This window comes from Neolamprologus multifasciatus, chromosome 4, assembly GCF_963576455.1.
Source record: "Neolamprologus multifasciatus chromosome 4, fNeoMul1.2, whole genome shotgun sequence".
NCBI classification, from domain to species: domain Eukaryota; kingdom Metazoa; phylum Chordata; class Actinopteri; order Cichliformes; family Cichlidae; genus Neolamprologus; species Neolamprologus multifasciatus.
In genome coordinates, this window is record NC_140442.1 from 32,121,387 (window position 1) to 32,147,290 (window position 25,904).

A 25,904-nucleotide genomic window follows, 5' to 3' on the forward strand; every position below is an offset into this window, starting at 1 on the left:
CTGCATTTCTAAGTTCAAGCAAACCAGTGTCAAACCAGTGTGTTCATCACTGTGTGTTTGTATTCTGCTGGTGAACAGCCACGCTACAACAGGAAACTGCCACCAACAACCTAAAGTACTCTACAGTAAAGTTAAAGTACAAGCGCTACATGTGACATAACAGCCAGGTTGTTAAATAGAGTAAAACATCACCCAAAACATTTTTACCACTGAGCTGTGAAAGAGTGATGGTGTGATGTCATCACTGCGCCCGCTGTGGACAGCCTGCACACCCACGTTTGTCAAAGCTGAGAGTGAGATGACTCAGGATTTTCATACTATAGCTGTAATTATTGAAAGTCTTGGACAAATTGGAATTTCAGTAACTTCCCTCTGATGATCAAGGTTAGAGGTCAGAAATGAGAGGATCAGCCCTTTAAGCCCACGGGAGCGCCCGTGATCCCGTTTCCATGACTATTATTAAATCCAGGCAGAAGGCCAGCCAAATAAGCCGGAGCAATGATTGTCTTGAATGGAGGAGTACATATGATTCAACAGTTATATTGATGTACAGGAACCTGAGATGCTCCAAACATGGACCTCCAGCATGTAAAAGATAAGTTCTAGTAGATGCGTCTTATGGTGGGCTTCGAAGGGTTAATACCGTAGGTGCATGTAGTAAAAGTCTCAGTCAGCTCGACTTCAAGGTCAAAGGCAGAGGTCAAGGTTTCTGAAGATCTCGTGAACATGTTAACTCGAGAATGCGACATATGTCCACTGTGAGCGACCATCTTTGAACAGAGGCGGTGGTTTACGACACCAACTGTCTGCCATCTATAATCCCGTTTTGAGTTCCCTCCCCAGACGCCTTAACCCCCACTCACATCCTGGGCCATCTGACCTCAGGAAATCACATGATAGGGTGGGGCCAGGTTTCACAATGAGCTCACCTGAAACTCTGGCTGATTGGGACCCACACCCAGTTCCACACCTTGGCTCAGGCGATTAGAGGATCATCAGGGGGTCCTTTTGTCCCTCTGTGGGGGGAAACTCCCACTAGGTTTATATCTGGGACTCTCCACCATTTGACCTTAGAACTGAAGAAGCTTCTCAGATGAAGGTGAAACGTCTTCAAGTAACTTACAGAAGTCCAGACGCTTTTCTTTGCAAGCTCCTTAGACTACGATGACCTGGATGAGAACCTTCACAGACGTTTCATATGACTGTATTATCTTTAACATTTCCAGTGTTGGAATCATTCATGGCCAGAAATAATTCCAGGTCTGGACTCTCCTTTCCTCATTGATAAAGTTGCTTCGTGGTAAAACGTTAGGAGCTTTCAGGCAAGGCAAGGCAAGGCAAGGCAAGGCAAGGCAAGTTTATTTGTACAGCACAATTCAACAACAAGGTGATTCAAAGTGCTTTACAGAGACATTAGAAACAAAAACAAATAAAAAGCATGATTTAAAATTGATTAAAACAAGCAAACAAACTAACTAATTAACAAACAAACAAACAAACAAAACGGTATATAAAATCAAAACAGATAAAATCAGAACAGTAGATAAAATCAGTAATTAAAATGTGAGTTTTGAAATTTAAGCCTAAGTGTGGATTTGGTGCTTTATTCAAATGCAGCTGAGAACAGGTGAGTCTTCAACCTGGATTTAAATAAACTGAGTGTTTCAGCTGATCTGAGGCTTTCTGGGAGTTTGTTCCAGATATGAGGAGCATAAAAGCTGAATGCGGCTTCTCCGTGTCTGGTTCTGACTCTGGGAACTGATAAAAGACCGGATCCAGATGACCTGAGGGATCTGGAAGGTTCATACTGGGTCAGGAGGTCACTGATGTATTTTGGTCCTAAACCATTCAGAGCTTTATAGACCAGCATGAGAACTTTAAAGTCTATCCTCTGATGGACAGGCAGCCAGTGTAAAGACCTCAGAGCTGGACTGATGTGGTCCACTTTTTTGGTCTTAGTGAGGACTCGAGCAGCAGAGTTCTGAATGAGCTGTAGTTGTCTGACTGATTTTTTAGGTAGACCTGTAAAGATGCTGTTACAGTAATCAAGCCTACTAAAGATGAATGCATGGACTAGTTTTTCCAGGTCCTGTTGAGACATCAGATCTTTTATCCTTGATATATTCTTGAGGTGATAGTAAGCTGATTTTGTTGTCTTGATGTGTTTTTCTAAGTTTAGGTCTGCATCCATCACTACACCCAAATTTCTCGCCTGGTTTGTGGTTTTTAGGTGTATAGACTGAAGTTCTCTGGTGACCTGTAATCGTTTTTCTTTGGCGCCAAAGACTATTACCTCAGTTTTGTTTTTGTTTAGCTGGAGAAAATTGTGGCACAACCAGTCATTAATTTCCTCAATGCATTTACCAAGAGCCTGTACAGGGCCTCGGTCTCCTGGTGACATTGTGATATATATTTGTGTGTCATCTGCATAGCTATGGTAGTTTATTTTGTTGTTCTTTATAATCTGTGCCAGTGGGAGCATGTAAATGTTAAACAGAAGGGGTCCCAGGATGGAACCTTGGGGAACTCCACATGTGATACTTGTCTGCACAGATGTGAAGTTACCTATTGATACAAAGTATTTCCTGTTTTCTAAGTATGTTTTGAACCAGTTTAGTACAGTTCCTGAAAGACCTGCCCAGTTCTCCAGTCGTTTGAGTAATATGTTGTGGTCAACTGTATCAAATGCTGCACTGAGATCCAGTAAAACTAAGACTGACATTTTTCCACTGTCTGTATTCAGACATATGTCATTAAACACTTTGGTCAGAGCGGTTTCAGTGCTGTGGTTCTGTCTAAAACCTGACTGGAAGGCATCATAGCAGTTATTCTGTTTTAAGAAGTAATTGAGCTGTTGAGAAACTGCTTTTTCAATGATCTTACTTAAAAATGGAAGATTTGAGATCGGCCTGTAGTTGTTCATTTGTGTCTTGTCAAGATTGTCCTTTTTTAGTATAGGTTTTATTACAGCAGTTTTTAGTGATTCTGGAAACACACCTGATAATAAAGAAAAATTGACGATCTGTAACAGGTCTGACTCCAAAGTCTTTGAGACCTTTTTGAAAAAACTTGTTGGCAGGACATCTAAACAGCAAGAGGAGGAGTTCAGTTGACCTAAGATGTCCTCCAGGTCTTTGCTGTTAATCGGGTGAAACTGTTTCATGGTGTTTAAACAGTTTTTCGGTGGACACAGTACATATTCTGGATCTGCTGTTGATGTACCAATTGCTTGTCTAATCTTTTGGATTTTTTCTGTGAAGAATTTGGCAAAGTCATTGCAGGCCATGGTCGAATGAAGTTCAGCTGCCACTGACACAGGAGGGTTTGTTAGCCTGTCAACTGTAGAAAATAAGACCCGAGCATTATGACTGTTTTTGGTGATGATGTCAGAGAAGTAGGAGCTCCTTGCACTCCTCAGTTGTAAATTATAATTGTGAAGTTTCTCTTTATAGATGTCATAATGAACCTGGAGGTTTGTTTTTCTCCATCTGCGCTCAGCTTTCCTACACTCTCTTTTTTCATTTTTCACTAGTGTGGAGTTTCTCCATGGAGACTTCTTCCTTCCAGAGATAACCTTCACCTTAGTGGGAGCAATTGTATCCATTACATTTAACATTTTAGCATTGAAGCTATTGACGAGCTCATTGATTGAACCTCTGGACAGGTCAGGTGTTAATGGGAAGACCTGGTTAAATATCTCACTACTGTATTCAGTTATACACCGTTTTGTGATCACTGCTGTTGATATACAGTGGGGCAAAAAAGTATTTAGTCAGCCACCGATTGTGCAAGTTCCCCCACTTAAAATGATGACAGAGGTCAGTAATTTGCACCAGAGGTACACTTCAACTGTGAGAGACAGAATGTGAAAAAAAAATCCATGAATTCACATGGTAGGATTTGTAAAGAATTTATTCGTAAATCAGGGTGGAAAATAAGTATTTGGTCACCTCAAACAAGGAAAATCCCTGGCTCTCACAGACCTGTAACGTCTTCTGTAAGAAGCTTTTCTGTCCCCCACTCGTTACCTGTATGAGTGGCACCTGTTTGACCTCATCATCTGTATAAAAGACACCTGTCCACAGCCTCAACCAGTCAGACTCCAAACTCCGCCATGGCCAAGACCAAAGAGCTTTCGAAGGACACCAGGAAAAGAATTGTAGACCTGCACCAGACTGGGAAGAGTGAATCTACAATAGGCAAGCAGCTTGGTGTGAAAAAATCAACTGTGGGAGCAATCATCAGAAAATGGAAGACATACAAGACCACTGATAATCTCCCTCGATCTGGGGCTCCACGCAAGATCTCATCCCGTGGGGTCAAAATGATCATGAGAACGGTGAGCAAAGATCCCAGAACCACACGGGGGACCTGGTGAATGACCTGCAGAGAGCTGGGACCAAAGTAACAAAGGTCACCATCAGTAACACACTACAACGGCAGGGAATCAAATCCCGCAGTGCCAGACGTGTTCCGCTGCTGAAGCCAGTGCATGTCCAGGCCCGTCTGAAGTTTGCCAGAGAGCACATGGATGATACAGCAGAGGATTGGGAGAATGTCATGTGGTCAGATGAAACCAAAGTAGAACTTTTTGGTATAAACTCAACTCGTCGTGTTTGGAGGAAGAAGAATACTGAGTTGCATCCCAAGAACACCATACCTACTGTGAAGCATGGGGGTGGAAACATCATGCTATGGGGCTGTTTTTCTGCCAAGGGGACAGGACGACTGATCCGTGTTAAGGACAGAATGAATGGGGCCAAGTATCGTGAGATTTTGAGCCAAAACCTCCTTCCATCAGTGAGAACTTTGAAGATGAAACGAGGCTGGGTCTTCCAACATGACAATGATCCAAAACACACCGCCCGGGCAACAAAGGAGTGGCTCCGTAAGAAGCATTTGAAAGTCCTGGAGTGGCCTAGCCAGTCTCCAGACCTCAACCCCATAGAAAATCTGTGGCGGGAGTTGAAAGTCCGTGTTGCTCGGCGACAGCCCCAAAACATCACTGCTCTTGAGAAGATCTGCATGGAGGAATGGGCCAAAATACCAGCTACTGTGTGTGCAAACCTGGTAAAGACCTATAGTAAACGTTTGACCTCTGTTATTGCCAACAAAGGTTATGTTACAAAGTATTGAGTTGTATTTTTGTTATTGACCAAATACTTATTTTCCACCCTGATTTACGAATAAATTCTTTACAAATCCTACCATGTGAATTCATGGATTTTTTTTTCACATTCTGTCTCTCACAGTTGAAGTGTACCTCTGGTGCAAATTACTGACCTCTGTCATCATTTTAAGTGGGGGAACTTGCACAATCGGTGGCTGACTAAATACTTTTTTTCCCCACTGTATTTGTGTGGGCTGAGATTTTACTTTCAAAGAAAACACAGTAATGATCAGACAGGCCCACATCAGACACAGTAACCTTTGAAATGCTCAGGCCCTTGGAGATCAGTAGGTCAAGAGTGTGTCCTCTATTATGTGTGGGCTCTGTTACATGCTGAGTCAGCCCAAAGTTGCCCAGAGTGTTACTCAGGTCTTTAGTCCCTGTGTCCTGAGGGTTGTCCACATGGATGTTAAAGTCCCCAACAATAATTACACAGTCAAAATGGCAGCCCTGACTCTGCTGAAGGTCTGAGCAGAGTCAGGCTCCTGTCTCAGCTCTTTGTCTTCAGATGTCCCGTGACCTGTTTCTCCTTCCTCCTCCAGGCTCCTCAGTCCTTCACAGCAGGCAGTGATGACAGCTTCCGGCCCGGCAGCCTTTTCAGGCAGCTCGCTGATCAGGATGAAGACACAGCAGCGACGTCTTTATTCAAGCTTAACTGGCTCTCTGGGATGGGCAAATAATCAGCTGGCTGCTTTGTTACAGTGACATGTACAGTAAAGACTCTTGTGTTGACAAAATGCCTCCTGTGTGATGTGTAAATGCTGTGTAAGCACGTGTTGGCTGACTGCTGATCAGAGCAGCGATACTTTAGTTGAATGTGTGCATGCAGCATCGTTCAGCACTCTGTGTGACAGGGTGGATGCTTCCTCTGTAGTGCTTTTCTACTCTGAACCCTTCACACTTTTTTTATGCTCCTTCTGCCAAAGTGCTTTTCACACTCACTCTTACTCTGATGGACGCATCGGAGAGCAGCTCAGGCTGTGGCTGGTTGGTGGGGTAGGCTGTCCTTTCCACTCTGGACTGAAACATGTTTAACACACTGTGGTTTGTGACATGCAGACTGATGCAGTCAGCTTCTATCACAGGATGTCTGCACAGCTACATTTGTATGAGTGAGTCTGTGAACACGCTGACACGAAGCATCATCCCTGCAAACACACTATCAGCTGACACAGTCTGTACTGGCTCTACACTTTCTCTGGGTGTTAATATGTCAGGTTGTATTTTATGTATTCATTCAGTTCAGATAGAGATGTGTGGCTGCCATGATGGCAGAAACCATTTGACTTTACTATTATTGCCTCAGAGTAATCACCAGTGTGTCACCAGCAGAGATGGGCAGTAACGCATTACAAGTAACGCGTTACTGTAATCTGATTACTTTTTTCAAGTAACGAGTAAAGTAAGGGATTACTATTGCAAAAACGGTAATTAGATTACCGTTACTTTCCCGTAGGAACGCTGCGTTACTGCGTTACTAAAACCGTGATTTTTTGCGAGAATGTCTCATGACAGTGACGTAAGCGAGTGCGACGTTCGTGACAACAGCTGTGTGCAGATCAACAATGGATCATATATCGAGTGCAGAGAGAGTATGAGCGTGCAGCGTTTAAAGCGTGGAAGTACTGACCTTACTTTGAGTTTGATTCCATAAAAAGTGACAAAAACATTAGTGTCCGTTGTGCGTGGGAAGAAAACTTCTTTTTACAGAGAAAAAACCCCTAAACTTCCAAACAAGCAGCGAGTAGCTACGACGTAATGGGAAACTCACAGAGAAACTCGCGGATTCTTCCACTGACCGCTGCACACCTGCACCAGGGTAACCCTCCGCCTACCCCACTCCTGCTTTACAGGTGAAAATAGAGCAACAGGACCGCTAGTCTTTGACTTTATTTATTTTCTGCTGTGTTTTACTTGCATCTATTTGAAAGACTGAGTGTAAACACAAAAAATATTTTATTTTATGTGCTGGAATGTGCAGAAAATAGGTTTAAATGTTAAACTAATTTCTTCCAGTCAGAGAATGTTGCAGATAATTAAATGTTTGCTTGATGCATAAAGTTAAAAGATTAAAACTAATAAAACAAGTTTTAAAAAGAGACTTTTCCATTTGATTACATTTTGTATGATGATTATGTAGAAAAAGTAGAATTGGGCTGAAAGATCTATCACTTTATCACCTATTCAGGTTGTAAATCGTGTTTTTAAAAAGTAACTAAGTAATTAATTACTTTCGAAAATAAGTAACCAGTAAACTAACGGGATTAGTTTTCTGGGGAAGTAATCAGTAATTAGTTACTGATTACTTTTTTCAAGTAACTTGACCAACACTGCTCATGTAAAACTGAAGGCTAAGATGGACAGAGTCTTTCAGTCTTTGGCTCCAAGGCTTTGAAACAGTTCACACTTCAGCTCTGTGGAGTCTTTAAAAACAGTTAAAAACCTTTTAAGAAAAAATCAGCAGATTAAACCATTCTCCTTTTGTTTTAACATGGTCCTCTTTGGTATTTATTGTGCTTTAATTGTTGTAAATAAACTTATTTATAAACGTACCCAGTGCTACAACCTACTGTAGCCTCTGAGCCACAGATACCTGCGGTGCTGAGAGACGATGAGGTTTAAGCTGCTGGAACAGACACCATTAATAAATGATCACAGCTCTGTTAAAATAAACTCTTTTTGATTTGAATACAAACACAGTATATATGCCAATATTGATGTATCCTGATATATCAGTAGGGACTGTTGGCTGATTAAAAGAAACATCAGTGAAAGTTAAAAAAATCACCTGTGACATTCAAAGTCTTCTACATGTTGAGCTTATTTATTACATTTCATTTATTTGTATTTTTGGGACATGGTCCACACTCGGATGCTACACAGATACTCTTTCATTGACATGCACTGAAATACTATTTTGCACGATTGTGACACATTTAATCTAATAAGACCAAACAAAACCCTGTAATGACAGCAGTGCATATGTGCAACTGCAGCTCTACAGGGTGGAGCATTTCTATGGATACACCGTAACAACATGGGAATGGTTGGTGATATTAACGTCCTGTTTGTGGCACATTAGTATATGTGAGGGACAAACTCCTCAAGATGGGTGGTGACCATGGTGGCCATTTAGAAGTCGGCCTTCTTGGATACAGCTTTTGTTTTTTCAATAGGAAGAGGGCCATGTGACACATCAAACTTATTGGTAATGTCACAGAAAAACAATGGTGTGCTTGGTTTCAACGTAACTTTACAGTAGCTTTTCAACTACAACTTCCTATTGAAAAAACAAAAGTTGTATCCAAGATGGCCGACTTCTAAATGGTCACCACCCATCTTGAGGAGTTTGCCCCCTCACATATACTATTGTGCCACAAACAGGACTTTAATATCACCAACCATTCCCATGTTATTACGGTGTATCCATAGAAATGGCCCACCCTGTAGACTCACAACAGTAAGAGTGTTATTAACAAACTGTGCTAACACAATATACATGAAATATGATCTGCTGACTGGTAGAAACTGTAGAAACAGCTTTAAGTACATCAGAAAATGTGAATGATCGTTTGTAACTTGTCTTTAGGATTATTTCACTCAAATAAGCAAATGAAATGTAATCTGTGCACAGACAGAAGAAAAGCTTTCGATGGCTCAGCCCGTGTTTCTCCAGATCTTGGCCCTGAAAGCCAAAGTTTTTCCTTCCAATTTAAAATAACTCACAGTTGCTAAAACAGGAGACCATTAATAAGTAAAGTGAGACCTTTCATGTATCCAGCTACAAAGAGGACTGCTTTGAACGAACCTGCGTGCATACAAACACACCTGCACTATACTTTTCTACTTCTTCCTGTCGATCTTGCTCATCATGGCTTTGACATCCACTGGAGCGGAGGCAGCGGCAGCCTTGGCTTTTTCCTCCTCTTCTTGCTGCCAGAGGATGATGGGGTGGATGCCCGGGCTCCGGTTCAGAGCATTCTGCTCCAGATTGGCAGGACTTGGATGAAATACAAACATTAATGACAAAAAAGCCTCTTTCACCAGAGTAAAGTTGTGAAACACACATTGCTTATCAATTGTAGAATCAGTAAACCTGTTTGACCACTATAGGCACAGGAGGAGCAACTGGTGACACACAACGCAGAAAATAATATTTGAATGTGATGCCAATCCAAATGGTGCGAAGGGAGGCTTTTAAAAATCCATCAGATCTCAGTGGGTCTGTGCACCAGACTTAAACATGTAAACATCCCTCATGCTGTCTCATCTTAAATGTTCTTATCTTCAATTTGAAAATGACGCTATCATTACAGGAGCTTCTGTGCCATGAATGCTGGAGAAGTTTTATTTACTTTGTTTTCCCATTGCAGTGACGTGGTGCTCCTCCTCTTTCTGTCTTCTTTTTCTTTTAGTCTTCGTCTTTTTCATATAAACTTAAATTCCAAGCATTTTTTACTTGAGCCACAGTGAAGATCTCAGAGGAACTGATATCTCAGTCTGAGTATCGCTGGTTTTTAACAGTCATCACTCTTGTGGAAACAAGCTACACCTCTCCTGGCTTCCCCTGCAGACTTCAGACACTATTCAGTTTCATACAGTCGTCCTTTCTTATTAACTGCAGGCCTCTCTCTTACAACACTGTCACCACTTCCTGTTTCAGCCTGGATTTAAACATGTCTCCTTATATAGAGATCTGTATGCAAAGATGGATGTGTCAATTCCAAAAGTTTGTGATGTAGTCAGATTACTATTAGGCAAAAAGTACTGCCTGTGTGTACGTCAGTACTTGTGGTAATATAGCCCAATATAGTAAGAAGTCCCTTCCCTGTTATTCCAGTTTGGATCCTTTTAAATTGGAATAAGTGGAACCTGAAATTCAGGTTCTGTGTCTACATTATGATGAATACTAACCTGAAGTTGTGCAGTTCAGGGTTTAGTGCCTTCTTCTGGATGTCCTTGTATGTAGGTGACTTGAGGTAACGGAAGAACGTGTCCTGTGCCAATCAAAAACATGAGCATGCTAGCAACCTCCACGTTTTGGTATGAACGGATCTTTTTTGATCCTCACACCAATCATGAATCTGGACACACCTTTTTCATGAGCAGGAAGACGTGCGTCTGTGCTGCCTCCAGCACATAGCGGTGAGGATGTTCCAGACCTTTCACTGTCAGACCCATTGTCCTGCCATCAATGTTGATCCAGCGGGGGGCGCCAGGCGCCAGGAAGGTCCTGCATACACACACATTCTACATCAATCTCCTCCATGGCTCAAAGTTATAGGAGTGAAAATTTAGAAAACCTGAAATCAATTTAAAATGACCCCGTCTTCCTCCCCTCACCGCAGCAGATGGCCCCGCCCCTCCCTGAGCCTGGTTCTGCCGGAGGTTTCTTCCTGTTAAAAGGGAGTTTTTCCTTCCCACTGTCGCCAACGTGCTTGCTCACAGGGGGTCATATGATTGTTGGGTTTTCTCTGTATGTATTAATGTACGATCTACTGTACAATATAAAGCGCCTTGAGGTGACTGTTGTTGTCATTTGTCTAAGTGAATTGAATCAAAAGCTACTGTAAAGTGTGAAAATGAATCTCATGTGAAACAAAGATGTGTTACCAGGATGGATGGACGGGTCTCAAGAAAACACAAAGTGTGGAATTTAAATTTAAAAATGTGGAATGTAAAATAAAGTGAAATAGAAATCAAAGAAAGAAGAATGAGGTTAGATTATTCGTCTTACTTGAAGATGCTCTCAGCTTTTGTTGACATAGACGATGCGGTTCCCCACTTCAGTTCTTCTGCTGCTTCCCAAAAAGCCAAGTTCTCACCTGATGTGCACACACCATATACCACATTAGATCCTAATAAATATGACAGTTTTCTGACTTATGGAGTTGTCATTGTACATGTACAACAAAATCATGGGGGCTCCACGCCAAATGTGCAGGAATAAAATATAAATAGTAAGACACTATAAGACACTGGTGGTTCATCTAACCCAACCAGTGGAGCCAAAGTGTAACATTTTTGTCAAATTATGGAAACCTCTCCACAATCGTTGGCACGAAGATCTGACAAAACTAAAATAAACTGTGAAGACTGAATAAATACAAATGAGCTCTATGCTGAATAATAAGGGTCCTGATGTTTATTGTGAAAGAAATATGGCTGACGTGGGTGCTTCACAGTTTAGTTGAAACATCCATGTTCCCTTTGTTTTATCTACCACCCATCACCATGATGAAGTATAAATGTGTCCTAAACTTCACTATATTTAGCCAAACATGGATAAAACTCCATGCTTGTAGTTGTTTAGTCATGCAGAACTCTCAACTCTACCAAGAAGAGAAACTGTGATGAACGACATTTGTTGACGTACCACTGAACTCCTTCTTAAGGAAAATCTTGAAGTCATCTCGCCCTCGCAGATCAGTCAGCAGCTCGAATAAGCTGAAGGACCAGCGCTCCACACACATTTTAGTAGGAACTTCAACCCTGAGGACAAACACAGGTTCAGTTGCTATTGGGGCATCCGTCATCATCCTGCCGTGGTCCCTGGGTTCACCCGGGGTTTGAAGTTTGGTTCTGAACTTTTTATTTGTTCCTTTATAAGATAATCGTCGTCTAGTTCCTGAAAATGTTATTTTCTAGGGACTCTGTTGTTTTTGCATTTTCGTCATAGCAGTGTCTCCTTTGTGTCCAGCTTCTCTTATCCTTTCAGTCTTGTGCCTGTCTCGTCTCTCTGTGCCCGTCTCGTCTCTCTGCGCCCGTCTCGTCTCTCTGCGGTTGTCTCGTCTCTCTTTGTCCGTCTCGTCTCTCTGTGCCCGTCTCGTCTCTCTGTGCTTGTCTCGTCTCTCTGTGCCCGTCTCGTCTCTCTGAGCTTGTCTCGTGTCTCTGTGCCCGTCTCGTCTCTCTGTGTCCGTCTCGTCTCTCTGCGCCCGTCTCGTCTCTCTCTGCTTGTCTCGTCTCTCTGTGCCCGTCTCGTCTCTCTGCGCCCGTCTCGTCTCTCTGTGCTTGTCTCGTCTCTCTGTCCCTGTCTCGTCTCTCTGTGCCCGTCTCGTCTCTCTGTGCCCGTCTCGTCTCTCTGTGCCCGTCTCGTCTCTCTGTGCTTGTCTCGTCTCTCTGTGCTTATCTCGTCTCTCTGTGCTTGTCTCGTCTCTCTGTCCCTCTTTCGTCTCTGTGCCCGCCTCGTCTCTCTGTGCTTGTCTCGTCTCTCTGCGTCCCTCTCGTCTCTCTGTCCCTGTCTCGTCTCTGTGCCCGTCTCGTCTCTCTGTGCCCGTCTCGTCTCTCTGTGCTTATCTCATCTCTCTGTGCTTGTCTTGTCTCTCTGTCCCTGTCTCGTCTCTGTGTCCGTCTCGTCTCTCTGTGCCCGTCTCGTCTCTCTGTGCTTGTCTCGTCTCTCTGTCCCTGTCTCTTCTCTGTGCCCGTCTCGTCTCTCTGTGCTTGTCTCGTCTCTCTGTCCCTGTCTCGTCTCTGTCCCTGTCTCGTCTCTCTGTGCCCGTCTCGTCTCTCTGTGCTCGTCTTGTCTCTCTGTGCCCGTCTCGTCTCTCTGTGCTCGTCTCGTCTCTCTGTCCCCGTCTTGTGTCTCTGTGCCCGTCTCGTCACTCTGTGCTCGTTTCGTCTCTCTGTGCTCGTCTCGTCTCTCTGTGCCCGTCTCGTCTCTCTGTGCCCGTCTCGTCTCTCTGTGCTTGTCTCGTCTCTCTGTCTCCGTCTCGTCTCTCTGTGCCCATCTCGTCTCTCTGTGCTTGTCTCGTCTCTCTGTCCCTGTCTCTTCTCTGTGCCCGTCTCGTCTCTCTGTGCCCGTCTCGTCTCTCTGTGCTTGTCTCGTCTCTCTGTCCCTGTCTCGTCTCTGTGCCCGTCTCGTCTCTCTGTGCCCGTCTCGTCTCTCTGTGCTCGTCTCGTCTCTCTGTGCTCGTCTCGTCTCTCTGTCCCTGTCTCGTCTCTCTGTCCCCGTCTCGTCTCTCTGTGCCCGTCTCGTCACTCTGTGCTCGTTTCGTCTCTCTGTGCTCGTCTCGTCTCTCTGTGCCCGTCTCGTCTCTCTGTGCCCGTCTCGTCTCTCTGTGCTCGTCTCGTCTCTCTGTCCCCGTCTTGTGTCTCTGTGCCCGTCTCGTCACTCTGTGCTCGTTTCGTCTCTCTGTGCTCGTCTCGTCTCTCTGTGCCCGTCTCGTCTCTCTGTGCCCGTCTCGTCTCTCTGTGCTTGTCTCGTCTCTCTGTCTCCGTCTCGTCTCTCTGTGCCCATCTCGTCTCTCTGTGCTTGTCTCGTCTCTCTGTCCCTGTCTCTTCTCTGTGCCCGTCTCGTCTCTCTGTGCCCGTCTCGTCTCTCTGTGCTTGTCTCGTCTCTCTGTCCCTGTCTCGTCTCTGTGCCCGTCTCGTCTCTCTGTGCCCGTCTCGTCTCTCTGTGCTCGTCTCGTCTCTCTGTGCTCGTCTCGTCTCTCTGTCCCTGTCTCGTCTCTCTGTCCCCGTCTCGTCTCTCTGTGCCCGTTTCGTCACTCTGTGCTCGTTTCGTCTCTCTGTGCTCGTCTCGTCTCTCTGTGCCCGTCTCGTCTCTCTGTGCCCGTCTCGTCTCTCTGTGCCCATCTCGTCTCTCTGTCCCTGTCTCTTCTCTGTGCCCGTCTCGTCTCTCTGTGCCCGTCTCGTCTCTCTGTGCTCGTCTCGTCTCTCTGTGCTCGTCTCGTCTCTCTGTGCTTGTCTCGTCTCTCTGTCCCTGTCTCGTCTCTCCGTTCTCGTCTCTTCTCTTTGCCCGTCTCGTCTCTCTGTGCTCGTCTCGTCTCTCTGTGCCAGTCTTGTCTCTCTGTTCTCGTCTCGTCTCTCTGTCCATGTCTCGTCTCTCTGTGCCCGTCTCGTCTCTCTGTGCTTGTCTTGTCTCTCTGTGCCCGTCTCGTCTCTCTCTCCCTGTCTCGTCTCTCTGTGCCCGTCTCGTCTCTCTGTGCTCGTCTCGTCTTTCTTTCCCTGTCTCGTCTCTCTGTGCCCGTCTCGTCTCTCTGTGCTCGTCTCGTCTCTCTGTGCCAGTCTTGTCTCTCTGTTCTCGTCTCGTCTCTCTGTCCATGTCTCGTCTCTCTGTGCCCGTCTCGTCTCTCTGTGCTTGTCTTGTCTCTCTGTGCCCGTCTCGTCTCTCTGTCCCTGTCTCGTCTCTCTGTGCCCGTCTCGTCTCTCTGTGCTCATCTCGTCTTTCTTTCCCTGTCTCGTCTCTCTGTGCCCGTCTCGTCTCTCTGTGCTTGTCTCGTCTCTCTGTGTCTGTCTCATCTCTCTGTGCCCGTCTCGTCTCTCTGTGCTCTTCTCGTCTCTCTGTGCTTGTCTCGTCTCTCTGTGCCCGAGACACAAGACGAGCACAGAGAGACGAGACGTCTCTCTGTCCCTGTCTCGTCTCTCTGTGCCCGTCTCGTCTCTCTGTGCTTGTCTCGTCTCTCTGTGCCCGTCTCGTCTCTCTGTGCTTGTCTCGTCTCTCTGTCCCTGTCTCTTCTCTGTGTCCGTCTCGTCTCTCTGTGCCCGTTTCGTCTCTTTGTGCCTGTCTCATTTGTAGTCCTGTGTTCATCACTCGGTTTTTTGTCCCTGTGTCATGTCTGTCATGTCTTTGTGTCTGTTTGTCCCCACTGCTGCTTCAACTCCAGCAGCATTAAAACACATGTTTACAGTGTGTGTAAAACAGTAGTTTGGACATATCAGGATGTTTCACTCTTCACATCAGGGTCACAAAGGTGGAACATGTTTCATCGCTCATGTTTGGGTATCACAAAGGCTCAGACCTTTATCCATCTTTCATGTACAGAAACTTTTAATAAACATGGGAAACAACACAAACTGAGTGCCCATCCCATTTTATTCCCCAGCTGACTGCATACTTGGCTATGAGGGACTTTTTATAATTCATTAATTTCTTTTAAACGACTTTCCAAATAAACACATTTGAAATGTTAGACTGCAAAGACTCATCGGTGCTGCTGCTGAAATTGGTACACTGTTGTTGTTTTTTTCACCTTCTCATGTTGAGAGTCCAGTATGCATCATGGTCTGTTTGCCAGGGGTTGCTGGGTAGACAGGAAGCCAGGAATGGGTCATGATTTTTGTAGGTTGTGATGTATTTGACCAGCCTGCAGAGACAGAACTGTTATTAGCTTCATCTATTTTCTAGTTGAGGATGTCAAAACCAGAACAACCACAGAAACTGGTAAGGCTCACCACTGGGACCCTCCAAACTGTGACTGAAATACTCTTCTGGTTTCTGTCTTTGTTTCTCCTCATTTCACTCAAAATATTACACAAAGTCACCTACAAGTATTGTTTTTATTAGGAGAAGTAAATTTTATTGTTACAAGTGTTAGATGCAGTATGGCAAAGCTGCAGTTTTGACATTTGAACTCGTGTTTCTCTGCAAAGTGCGCTACGACCTGAATTTCCCAGTTGTATCTTGGACTTTTGCAACTGTTCCTTCTAATGATTTTTCAAATGTCTCATAGTGATGTCGAGTCTCCGTGCATCCATGTGGTGTCCACAGCTTATCTTAGTGAGGGTCTAAGGGGCAGCAGTCCAGGCAGAAGAGCCCAGACCTCTCTCATGGGGGGTCATATGATGGTTGGGGTTTCTCTGCCGTATTATTGTAGGGTCTATATTACAACATAAAACGCCCTGAGGAGACTGAACCTCCTCTGTTTCTGCAGGAGGGCACACAGAGAAAGTTGGAAGTTGGAAACCCTTCACCTATGAGGCACCTGGGTGGCCTCAACTGACTCCTTTAACAACTCTGGACCCCTGCTGTACTGTATGACCAAGCGTGTCTCCACATCTCTGATGGAGAGCCCAGGAACTCTGCAGGAAGTGCATTTCCAGCACTTGTATGTAGTGCTGGGCAATAAAATGATGACATCATTTTATTGAGGGGAAAAACACTGATGATGACCATAAATTTGGGCTTTAAAATTCAGACAGTACTCGTGGCCTTAGGGCTGATGTAACATCACCACAGACAGATACTGTATCAATTTCTCAATAAGAGACAATATCAAAGACACACTGTCAGAAACTCTCTGCGGCATATGTTGCAAACTGGTTTATCTGTGCTTGGTCTGACTGGAGAAACCTAAATCACTTCCACACTTCTGACAGCATCATGAGACGTCTCTTAACAACCAAAAAGAGTTGTGGGCAAGAGCCCCAGAGAACCAGAGGCAGGGGGCAGCTGACACTACCAGCAAGCTAAGAACAGGGCCCTATGTCGCTAAAAACTGCTTGGTACCTGGAAGCCTTCTTGGCCACTGGGACAAAACCCAATGTGTATCCAGTGTTGGGAAGGTTAGTTTTAAAATGTATTCCACTACAGATTCCATTACATTACTCAATGAGAGTAACGTATTCTGAATACTTTGGATTACTTAATATATTATCATGCTGTTTACAACTACATGAATGTACTATTGCTGTGTCATTTAGGTTACTCTCCATACCAACACCAACTAGATGTTTAAATCTTAATATAAATGAGTAACAGTAGGTGGACATTAGGTAAGGCTGCACTTTTTGCAGCGATCTCGTATAGAAAACTATTCCTCGCGTATATAAAACAGGTCCGCGGCTCCGAACCGTAGTAAAGGGACCTCTGGCTAATACGGTGGGTTCTGTGTCGGCTCGTAGCTGAAAACTAGCTTTACTTTGTTGTCTGGGTCAACTTTGCTAGCAGAGACAGAGAGAGGCGTTGAAAGGCTGCTCCAACAGAACTTATTGTTTGAGAGGAAAACACGAACACGGCGTACAGTCGAGTCTTAATAGCTTACTTACAACTGGGCTCGTCAGGCTCTCTTCTTGGCTGCAGTGGTTATTATTATATTTACATGCTTCCAGCTCCCGTTTCTGCTCGATGACAGCTCGTACTTTTCCTTTTTCTCCCTCCCTCGCTCACAGACACATAACGAGTAATCGCTTTATTTCAACAAAGAAACTGTATTCTGAATACCACCTTTTTAAATGGTAACGGTAATTCAATACAGTTACTCATATTTTGTATTTTAAATACATAACGCTGGCACATGTATTCTATTACTCCCCAACACTGTGTGTAGACAGTGACCTGACGGGTCACACCTATCACTGAGGGTGGAATATCTCCTGATACTCATTCCTCAAGCTGTGTGTTGAGGTCAGTCCAACTATATATGGCCAGTATCGCATGTTCCAAGTACAAATTTACTCAACTGAATATCACATAGCATAGCATCAGACCCCTGCAGCTTCCTTTGGTGGATCTACAGAAGTGCAACCACCAACTACAGCAATCAGCATAGAAGTGGCTACCATTTCACTTGTGTATGGACATGGACACAGCGTGAATGGACACAGCGTGTCCTGGGTCTGCCCCGGGGCCTCCTCCCGGTGGGACATGCCTGGAACACCTCACCCAGGAGGCGCCCAGCAGAACCACCTCAGCTGGCTCCTTTCGATGTGGAGCAGCAGCGGCTCTACTCTGAGCCCCTCCCAGATAGCTGAACTTCTCACCCTATCTCTAAGGGAGAGGCCAGACACCCTTCGGAGGAAGCTCATTTCTGCCGCTTGTATTCACGATCTCGTTCTTTCGGTCACTACCCACAGCTCGTGATCATGGGTGAGGCTAGGGACGTAGATTTGACCGGTCTGCTGATTTCCGGCTCCCTTCTCCCATCACTCGTGAACAAGACCCCGAGATACTTAAACTCCTCCACTTGGGGCACAAACTCGTCCATGACCCAGAGTGGGCACTCCACCCTTTTCTGACTGAGGATCATGACCTCAGAATTGGAGGTGCTGATTCTCATTCCCGCGGCTTCACACTCGGCTACGAACTGTTCCAGTGCGGACTGGGGCCGCTGTGCGGCGTTCCCAGCGCACCCTCATTGTACGTTTAGGCATGCCACGTCTGTCCAGCGTCCTCCCCCGCCACCTTATCCAACTCACCACCAGATGGTGATCAGTTGACAGCTCAGCCCCTCTCTTTACCCGAGTGTCCAGAACATATGGCCTTAGTTCTGGTGATCCGATTAAAAAATCGATCATTGACCTGTGGCCTAGATCATCCTGGTTCCACGTGCACTTATGGAAGCTCTTATGTTCGAACATGGTGTTCGCTATGGCCAAACTGTGGTTTGCACAGAAGTCCAATAACAAAGCACCACTCGGGTTCAGATCAGGGAGGCCGTCCCTCCCAATCACGCCCCCCCAGGTCTCGCTGTCATTGCCCACGTGAGCATTGAAGTCTCCCAGTAGGAAAAGAGACCCCAGGAGGAGCTCCGGAACCCGACCCAGGAACTCCAAGAAGGCTGGGTACTCTAAACCACCACTCGGCGCATAAGTGCAGATGGTGGTCAGGACCCATTCCCCGACCCGAAGGCACAGGGAACAAACCCTCTCATCCACTGGGAGAAACCTCAACATACAGGCAGCAAGCCGAGGGGATATTAGAATACCCAGTCCATCCCACCACCTCTCGCCAGGGGGAACTCCAGACTCCAGCCCCTCTCCAGGAGACTGGGTTCAGAGCTCAAGCCGTGCGTTGAGGTTAGCCTGACTATATCTAGCTTGTACCTCTCAACCTCATGCACTAACTCAGGTTCCTTCCCCACCAGACAGGTGACATTCCATGTCCCAATTACCAGTCTTGGTAGCCGGGGATCGGTCCGCCAGGCTGCTGCCCTGCTCACAATGCAACCGACCCCTACGGTGCCTCCTTTTTAGGGCCGTGCCCGGCCGGGCCACATGGACTATGGCCCAGCCACCAGACGCTCGCCCTCAGGCACCCTCCAGGGCCAGGCCTGGCTCCAGGCCGGGACCCTGGTAACTCTATCCCGGGCAGAGTGAACTGTTCCCTCGATGGTCTTCTCATAGTGGTTTTCTGAATCACTCTTTGTCAATATATCCCAGTTTTTAAAACCCAACGAACAAGTAGAACCAAAGTTCAGTTCAATTCAGTTAATTTACACAGCGCCAAATCACAACAACAGTCGCCTCAAGGTGCTTTATATTGTAAGGTAAAGATCAGCTGATAGCACAAAGAAACCACAACAATCAGATGACCCCTATGAGCAAGCACTTTGGTGACAGTGGGAAGGAAAAACTCCCTTTTAACAGGAAGAAACCTCCAACAGAACCAGGCTCAGGGAGGGGCGGGGCCATCTGCAGGGTTAATCTGTGTCTTGGTACCAGAAAGAAACTTACGCTCCCAGGGAGACGCTAGATTTGACCTTGGACCTCATGATAGCTTGTTGATAGAACATGTTCTAGAAAAAACACACAGAGAATTGTTATTTGGATTATTTCCATTTCTAAAGTACCTTTGTACCTATGTACAGCTAAAGCTGTGTATTTATGCATGCATACTTTTAATTTTTCAATAGCAAGACTTACCTTGCGTCTATAGATATCAAAAGGGGTTTTCTGAAAGAAAAGAATTATAAAATGAAAAGTTTTCATGGAAGCATTTTTTGATGCAGTAGTACTCGTTATGTGATCAGCTTAACAAGTATGATTAAATACAGAAAGACGTTTTGATGCTACGGGTCTAGATCTACAGCTCAGGTCTGCTGAAGCAGAAATGGTTCCTCTGGGGTAAATGATTACTTAACTTTGCAAAGCTTTTTGACAATTGCAGCCAAATATCAATATCAGTGCTTTTCCCCAATGCTAGAATTGAATAAGTTTTCTAAGACAGAGACAGACAACCACAAACTCTAACATTCACACCTAGAAACAATTCAGACTCATTATTTCATCAAACATGCCTTTGGCCAAATTGATGCCCCAGCAAATTTGGAGGTTTGATACCAGAACCCGCATGGTGTGAGGTAACAGTGGAACCCTGTACCATCAAACCATCCTCAAGGTTCAGCAGATAGCCCATTTCCATCCATCCATTTTATACCATGTATCTAATTCAGGTTCTCTGCAGGGCTGGAGCCCATCCCAGCTGCCATGGGATGAAAGGCAGAGTACAGCCTGGACAGGTCGCCAGTGAGCTGGGCAGCCAATTTGGTTTTGCTCATTAGTACAATGACCACTTACCACACCACAACACTATAACGTCACACAGTGGGGATATAAAGTCTGGCTACTTAAGCAAAGTTATTTCTGGTTTGCACGTCTTTTCTTCATCACCATGGAGTTTGATCCATCGGTTTATTGGTCTCTTTTTTGTAGTTGTCTCGTTACCCTCCTGCTTCTGTGCCCATTACAAGGTTTCACTACTATGAAGCCTTGTTTGGACTTCTGTGAAGTTTCTTGTGTTCTTCATTTACTAAATTCTGGATCTGTGTTTATTTTCTCTCTGAGAACAAAACTGCACTTTGTGTTTGCTCGTGTTATCTTTGTTTAATATTCAGATTTGTTTGATGATCTGACACATTGAAGTGTGACAAACATGCAAAAAAGACATAAAGATTATGTCTCCACAGGTGGAGAACTTTCTCGACAGTTACTAGCCTTTCTAGGAATGAGTGTGGCAGTAAATCCACCCCAGTAATGACCCTGTGAAAACTTCACCCCACTGTGTAGACACACATAAACCTTTCTGCATTACTCTTTCATCTTCATGTGAGAAAAGAGATCTGTGTTAGAGGAAAACAGAAGAAAGGGAAATGCAATAAATAAGTTTTCTGAATATCTTCATCCTGTAAAATACAGTATTTCCTTTAATATTTAAAATAAATACAGATATAGAAGGTTGAGCATCCAATCAAAACTCCAACTGAAGCTCTACTGCCATCACAAAACTACCAATGTAAACATATAAACATGTAAACAGAAACATGTAGCTTTTTGTAAATTTGGAAATATAATTAAAATCTGAAAACTGATGTGGAAATGGGTATTTACAGTATTTAGAGTATTTACAGTATCATGGTATTTAAATGGTATTTACAGTATTTACAGTATTTAGAGTATCATGGTATTTAAATGGTATTTACAGTATTTACAGTATTTGCAGTATCATGGTATTTAAATGGTATTTACAGTATTTACAGTATTTACAGTATCATAGTATTTAAATGGTATTTACAGTATTTAGAGTATTTACAGTATCATGGTATTTAAATGGTATTTACAGTATTTAGAGTATTTACAGTATCCTGGTATTTAAATGGTATTTACAGTATTTAGAGTATTTACAGTATCATGGTATTTAAATGGTATTTACAGTATGTAGAGTATTTACAGTATCATGGTATTTAAATGGGTATTTACAGTATGTAGAGTATTTACAGTATCGTGGTATTTAAATGGTATTTACAGTATTTAGAGTATTTACAGTATCATGGTATTTAAATGGTATTTACAGTATTTAGAGTATTTACAGTATCCTGGTATTTAAATGGTATTTACAGTATTTAGAGTATTTACAGTTTCATGGTATTTAAATGGTATTTACAGTATTTACAGTATTTACAGTATCCTGGTATTTAAATGGTATTTACAGTATTTACAGTATTTACAGTATCATGGTATTTAAATGGTATTTACAGTATTTACAGTATTTACAGTATCATGGTATTTAAATGGGTATTTACAGTATCATTTTTCACTCATACAGTGCTTTGTAAGGTTAGACTGAGTCTCCAGAAAAAGGATTTTAAGTTCATGTAATCATGTAACAGTCGTGGCTCCACACCTGTTTGTGGGTTTCTATGTTCACTGACCTTTCACCTCATCTGTGTTTGGGTCAATAAGCCTCTCTGGACCACAGTCCATGGCACTGTGAGCATAACGCTGGACACACAGAACACACATTCAAGATAAATACAGTCTAAATAATACAATTACAGATCACGATAATAAATGAGATTAAAACATGTAGACAGCACAGTTTGAAAGACTGACCGGAGGCCTGTTCACCACCCAGTACGCCCTCTCCTGGCAGTCAAACACCACGCGATCTGGCTTCTTCCTCTCTTTGCCAGCCCTGACACATGTACAAGCAGGTGAGTGGGGTATTAAGAGGAAATCATCTGAAAACCTAAAACCAAACAACAGAAGGGCCTACAAGACACAGCATCAGGACCAATCACTGTACATTAGTGACCACGCTGCAGCAAACTGCACTTTAAGAAATCGTCTCAAAACCAATCTGTGGTGGCAGCGGGGATTATAGTGCACACGGCATGTGCAGCAATTCTGAGATCTATGCAGGAAGTTGGAAAATACGGTGCCGTCACATGACTGTGGCAAACCACAGCCCATATTACTTTCTACTTTGTATCATGGCTGTTGCTTAACCTGACCCCAAAAATGGTTTGTTACGCAGAACCATCGATGAAGTTCTCCTTGGAACTGTGATGAAAAAGAACAGGCAGGTCGAGCTACGTTTCCTTCAACCTAAACTAATCAAACCGTCTGACGTAGAAGGAAGAAAGCAGCTGTAGGTGGAGCTTTGAAATCTAGCCAACAAGAAGGCATCTGTTTGTGTAGCAACAGCTGCTTATTACTGTCAGGAAGCAGTTTGTCACGGTGCCTGATCCAGGTGTGTCCGTCCTCCTCTCCCTCCCACTGTCTGTCTCTATCCAACAGTTTAACAGCCAGGTAAGCTGATCCCCTCGTCCCACTACCGTTTAAGGTCTGGGATTGATTGTGTCAAACTTGCATTTAAAGGAAGAAAATTTTACTTCTTCAGAGATAAAAATCAAAATAAAAATATTTTAAAGAGGAAACGGCTGAAAAGGTGAGATCATAAATACCAAAAGTGTACAAGAATGAGGGCTTCCGTTTCCTAAATATAACTCACCAATCGTGTCCCTTTAAAGCAGTTCCATTGCTTTAGTATCCAAAAATCAAACGTTTTTACATCTATTACAAGCTGTGATAGTGTCACTTACTTATACTGTTCAGTTGCTTGCATCACAATGAAATCCCATTTGTGGTTCAGCCATTCATGGAGGTGATTGTAATGTGCCTGTTTGAAACACAAACACAGCATGGAGCAGTAACGTGAATCAGGTTTAATCAGCACGTGCTGACTGCATTCTTGTTATAACCAGGAGATGAAGAGCCTCTGATCAGTGAGACGCCAGAGAAACAGAAAGGTGAAGAGGAGGCGAGCATCAAAAAGACAGAAAGAGCGCCCACAGAATAAAAGTGTGGCACAACCGAGGCAGAAGCTATGAGGCCTGGTGACGTTTGAAAAGTTAAATGTCTTATGAATGAATACTTCATCACCATTTCATTCCTGCTGCTTCAAATATAAAAACAGTAAAACAAGAAGAACCAAAATTGCATGTTGGTTTGTGTCAGTATCTGTGACATCAGCCTTCAACTTAAATCTTCAGCTTAAATCTGAGAAGCCTCATTGAGTCGAAGACCAGCAGACTTAATGTATTCCAGCTAATAATGGAGTAATGACTGTGCCACTCGTGCACATCTAGAAGCAGAGACATTGTCATACCTGCTCATATGGTTCCAACGCGCCCTTCTTCCGGATGTTCCGCTTTGCCAGGTAAATGGCTAAAACCACAAAACCAAATAAAAACACAGTCAAAACACAAAAAGTAACTTTTATTCATCAGGTTATTCGCTACAATAAAACCAGTCTTTTTATGAACAACATTATTTTCTTTATAATTTACTGGTTTAAATGTGTTTGTTAAATATAAATCCTGATAATTTCATAGTTGTTTCTATGTCCTCCAGGTTACTGCTTTATACTGTTGCTATATTAAAGGAAGCAAAGTGGTTCATTAGCAGCTTTAACATGAATGATTTCAAATGATTCGATCCTACGATGTGATAAAATTAGCCCAGTGTTTCCATGCTGCAGACAACCACTGATGTTGGCACACGGACTCAACACAGGCTTGTTTCTCCTGGGCTGCCTTTGTGGACCAGCTTTCAGCTTCTTATTTATTATTTATATTGACGCTGTTTGCTGAGTGCATCATGGGAGGCTTTTTCAAAGCAGCTCCGCTCCCTTTGAAAAACATCAGGATTTGTTTCTGAGAAGATCAGGCGAGAACGTTTTTACTTATCTTTGTGGGGGGAAAATTTAAATACAAAACTTTTGTCAATTAATTCAACTTAAATATATTTACCTAAAAGCAGACAGTCAAGTTTTATTGTTAGTTTAAGTGAGTTATATCCATTAATACTCCTACCAGTCGTTCTCTGTATTTATTTATTGTTGCACACTTTCTGTAAATCCAATAAACTTCATTTCACTTCTCAAACATCACTGTGTGTGTCTCCTATATGATATATTAAACTGACATTTTTTATTGTAACAACCAACGATTTATACAGGAAAATAATGACTATTAACAAGGCTGCCCAAACTTTTGCATCCCACTGTAAATGTTTAGTATGTGGTGATTGAGGTACGACACCGCCTGCAGGTTCCTGTAGAAACAAAGTGCAGCTAAGTTCATATCACAGGATACCCACCATAATCAGAGTCGTCTGGGACCCATCTCTGTGTTGGCCAGAAGTAAGGAGTCTGAAAATATTGAAAATGAAAACGGTTATATGTCTGCTTTCAATGTTTATTTAAAATGTTACTGAAACAACTAAATTACAGGAACAGTCTAAAGAAAGCTCGTGTCCTTCTCTTTACCTGTACGCACATTCTTTGGTTTGTTTAATGAATCGTTTGCCAGCATAACACAGCCCACACACACAGACATGGCCAGCACACAATTATTTTATGTCATAAAAACATAGTACAAGCAAATCATTTCACAGGAGTTTATTCCCAGTCGCACAACAATGTGTGTGTCATCACACACGTGTCTGCTTCCCACTAACTGTGGATCACTTTAATGCTGGAGGCAAGTCTCTGCTCCGCTGTCCCATCAGTCTGTTGTAGAAAAGGATTAAACGTTTTAGGACTTAAAAACAAAAACTCATAACGCGAATCGGGAAAGGATGGTGTGAGCTCAAGGATCTAGAAGTGATAACTAAGATAGAGACATATAAACATGCCTGCAGCAAACACATGTATCTGCACACATCATCAAAGTGAAGCCAGCACAGTACAACAAAGAGCTACAACATACCTCCTTCACACAAGCTTTCTTTCTTTCTGACAGTGACACTCCAATGGATGCATCACAGGCCGACTTGGTTTAGTATCTCGCCCAAAGATATTTGGCATGCAGATGGGAGGAGCCAGGAATCAAACCACCAACCTTTTGATCAGTAGAGACCTGCTCTACCACATGTGTCAAACTGAAGGCCCGTGGGCCACGTCCGGCCCGGCGTACATTTATATCCGGCCGTGAGATCATTTTATATAGATGTTTTATTACTGTTACGCATGGCCCGGCGATATGAGGCACTAATAACAGACAGACAACAGATCCCATAATGCAGCGCTGCAGCCTCCTTGCTGAACTCTAGGCTAACTGGGAACATTCCCGCTTCAATCAAGTCAAACTTCTGTTATTGCGAAGCTCGCCGCTCACAATGGTGGAGAGAGAAGATTCTGAAAGCAGAGCCTTTCAGCAGCGGTGGGAGGCTGAATATATGTTTACAGACATGCTGGTAAACAGTTTACCAGCAGTTTACATTGCTGGTAAACTGGTAAATCACAAAGTGAGGCTGTTGTGAAAGCAAGTTTAATCACATAAATACAAATGTTGAGATTCAAATGAATGGTGTTGATATTGAAAGAGTCAGTGAAAATAAATTTCTGGGGGTAATAATAGATGAAAACCTTAACTGAGAGCTCACGTAAGATATATTCATTCCAAAGTATCACGTAGCATTGCAACACTAAACAAGGCAAAGCAGGTGTTAGACA

At 43.7% G+C, this 25,904-nt stretch overlaps 2 protein-coding genes across 4 annotated transcripts in view; one reads left to right on the forward strand and one right to left on the reverse strand.

The window, feature by feature from the left end:
- cog1 (component of oligomeric golgi complex 1) overlaps positions 1 to 25,904 on the forward strand; it is a 57,149-nt gene that overhangs the window by 16,912 nt on the left and 14,333 nt on the right. Inside the window, exon 15 of one of the 3 annotated variants that reach the window (XR_014873555.1) lies at positions 168 to 758. Coding sequence is in view for 1 of the 3 variants with exons in the window: in XM_085155611.1 (XP_085011737.1) it covers positions 5,713 to 5,850 (138 nt within the window). In the remaining 2 variants the exon portion in view is untranslated. Of the gene's footprint in view, positions 1 to 167; positions 2,724 to 5,712; positions 5,908 to 25,904 lie in introns of those variants that run through there. The other 2 variants (XM_085155611.1, XM_085155610.1) reach the window with 2 other exon arrangements.
- The window catches only part of rgs9a (regulator of G protein signaling 9a), a 30,291-nt gene continuing 12,360 nt past the window's right edge, over positions 7,974 to 25,904 (reverse strand). The window contains exons 5-17 of the mRNA XM_085155643.1: positions 24,548 to 24,599; positions 23,556 to 23,614; positions 22,990 to 23,066; positions 21,998 to 22,079; positions 21,824 to 21,886; positions 19,532 to 19,561; positions 19,343 to 19,404; positions 15,142 to 15,255; positions 11,547 to 11,662; positions 10,908 to 10,995; positions 10,265 to 10,403; positions 10,085 to 10,167; positions 7,974 to 9,170 (exon numbers count right to left, since the gene is read on the reverse strand). Of these exons, the coding sequence (XP_085011769.1) occupies positions 9,014 to 9,170; positions 10,085 to 10,167; positions 10,265 to 10,403; positions 10,908 to 10,995; positions 11,547 to 11,662; positions 15,142 to 15,255; positions 19,343 to 19,404; positions 19,532 to 19,561; positions 21,824 to 21,886; positions 21,998 to 22,079; positions 22,990 to 23,066; positions 23,556 to 23,614; positions 24,548 to 24,599 (1,122 nt within the window). The 3' untranslated portion in view covers positions 7,974 to 9,013. The remainder of the gene's footprint in view (positions 9,171 to 10,084; positions 10,168 to 10,264; positions 10,404 to 10,907; positions 10,996 to 11,546; positions 11,663 to 15,141; positions 15,256 to 19,342; positions 19,405 to 19,531; positions 19,562 to 21,823; positions 21,887 to 21,997; positions 22,080 to 22,989; positions 23,067 to 23,555; positions 23,615 to 24,547; positions 24,600 to 25,904) is intronic.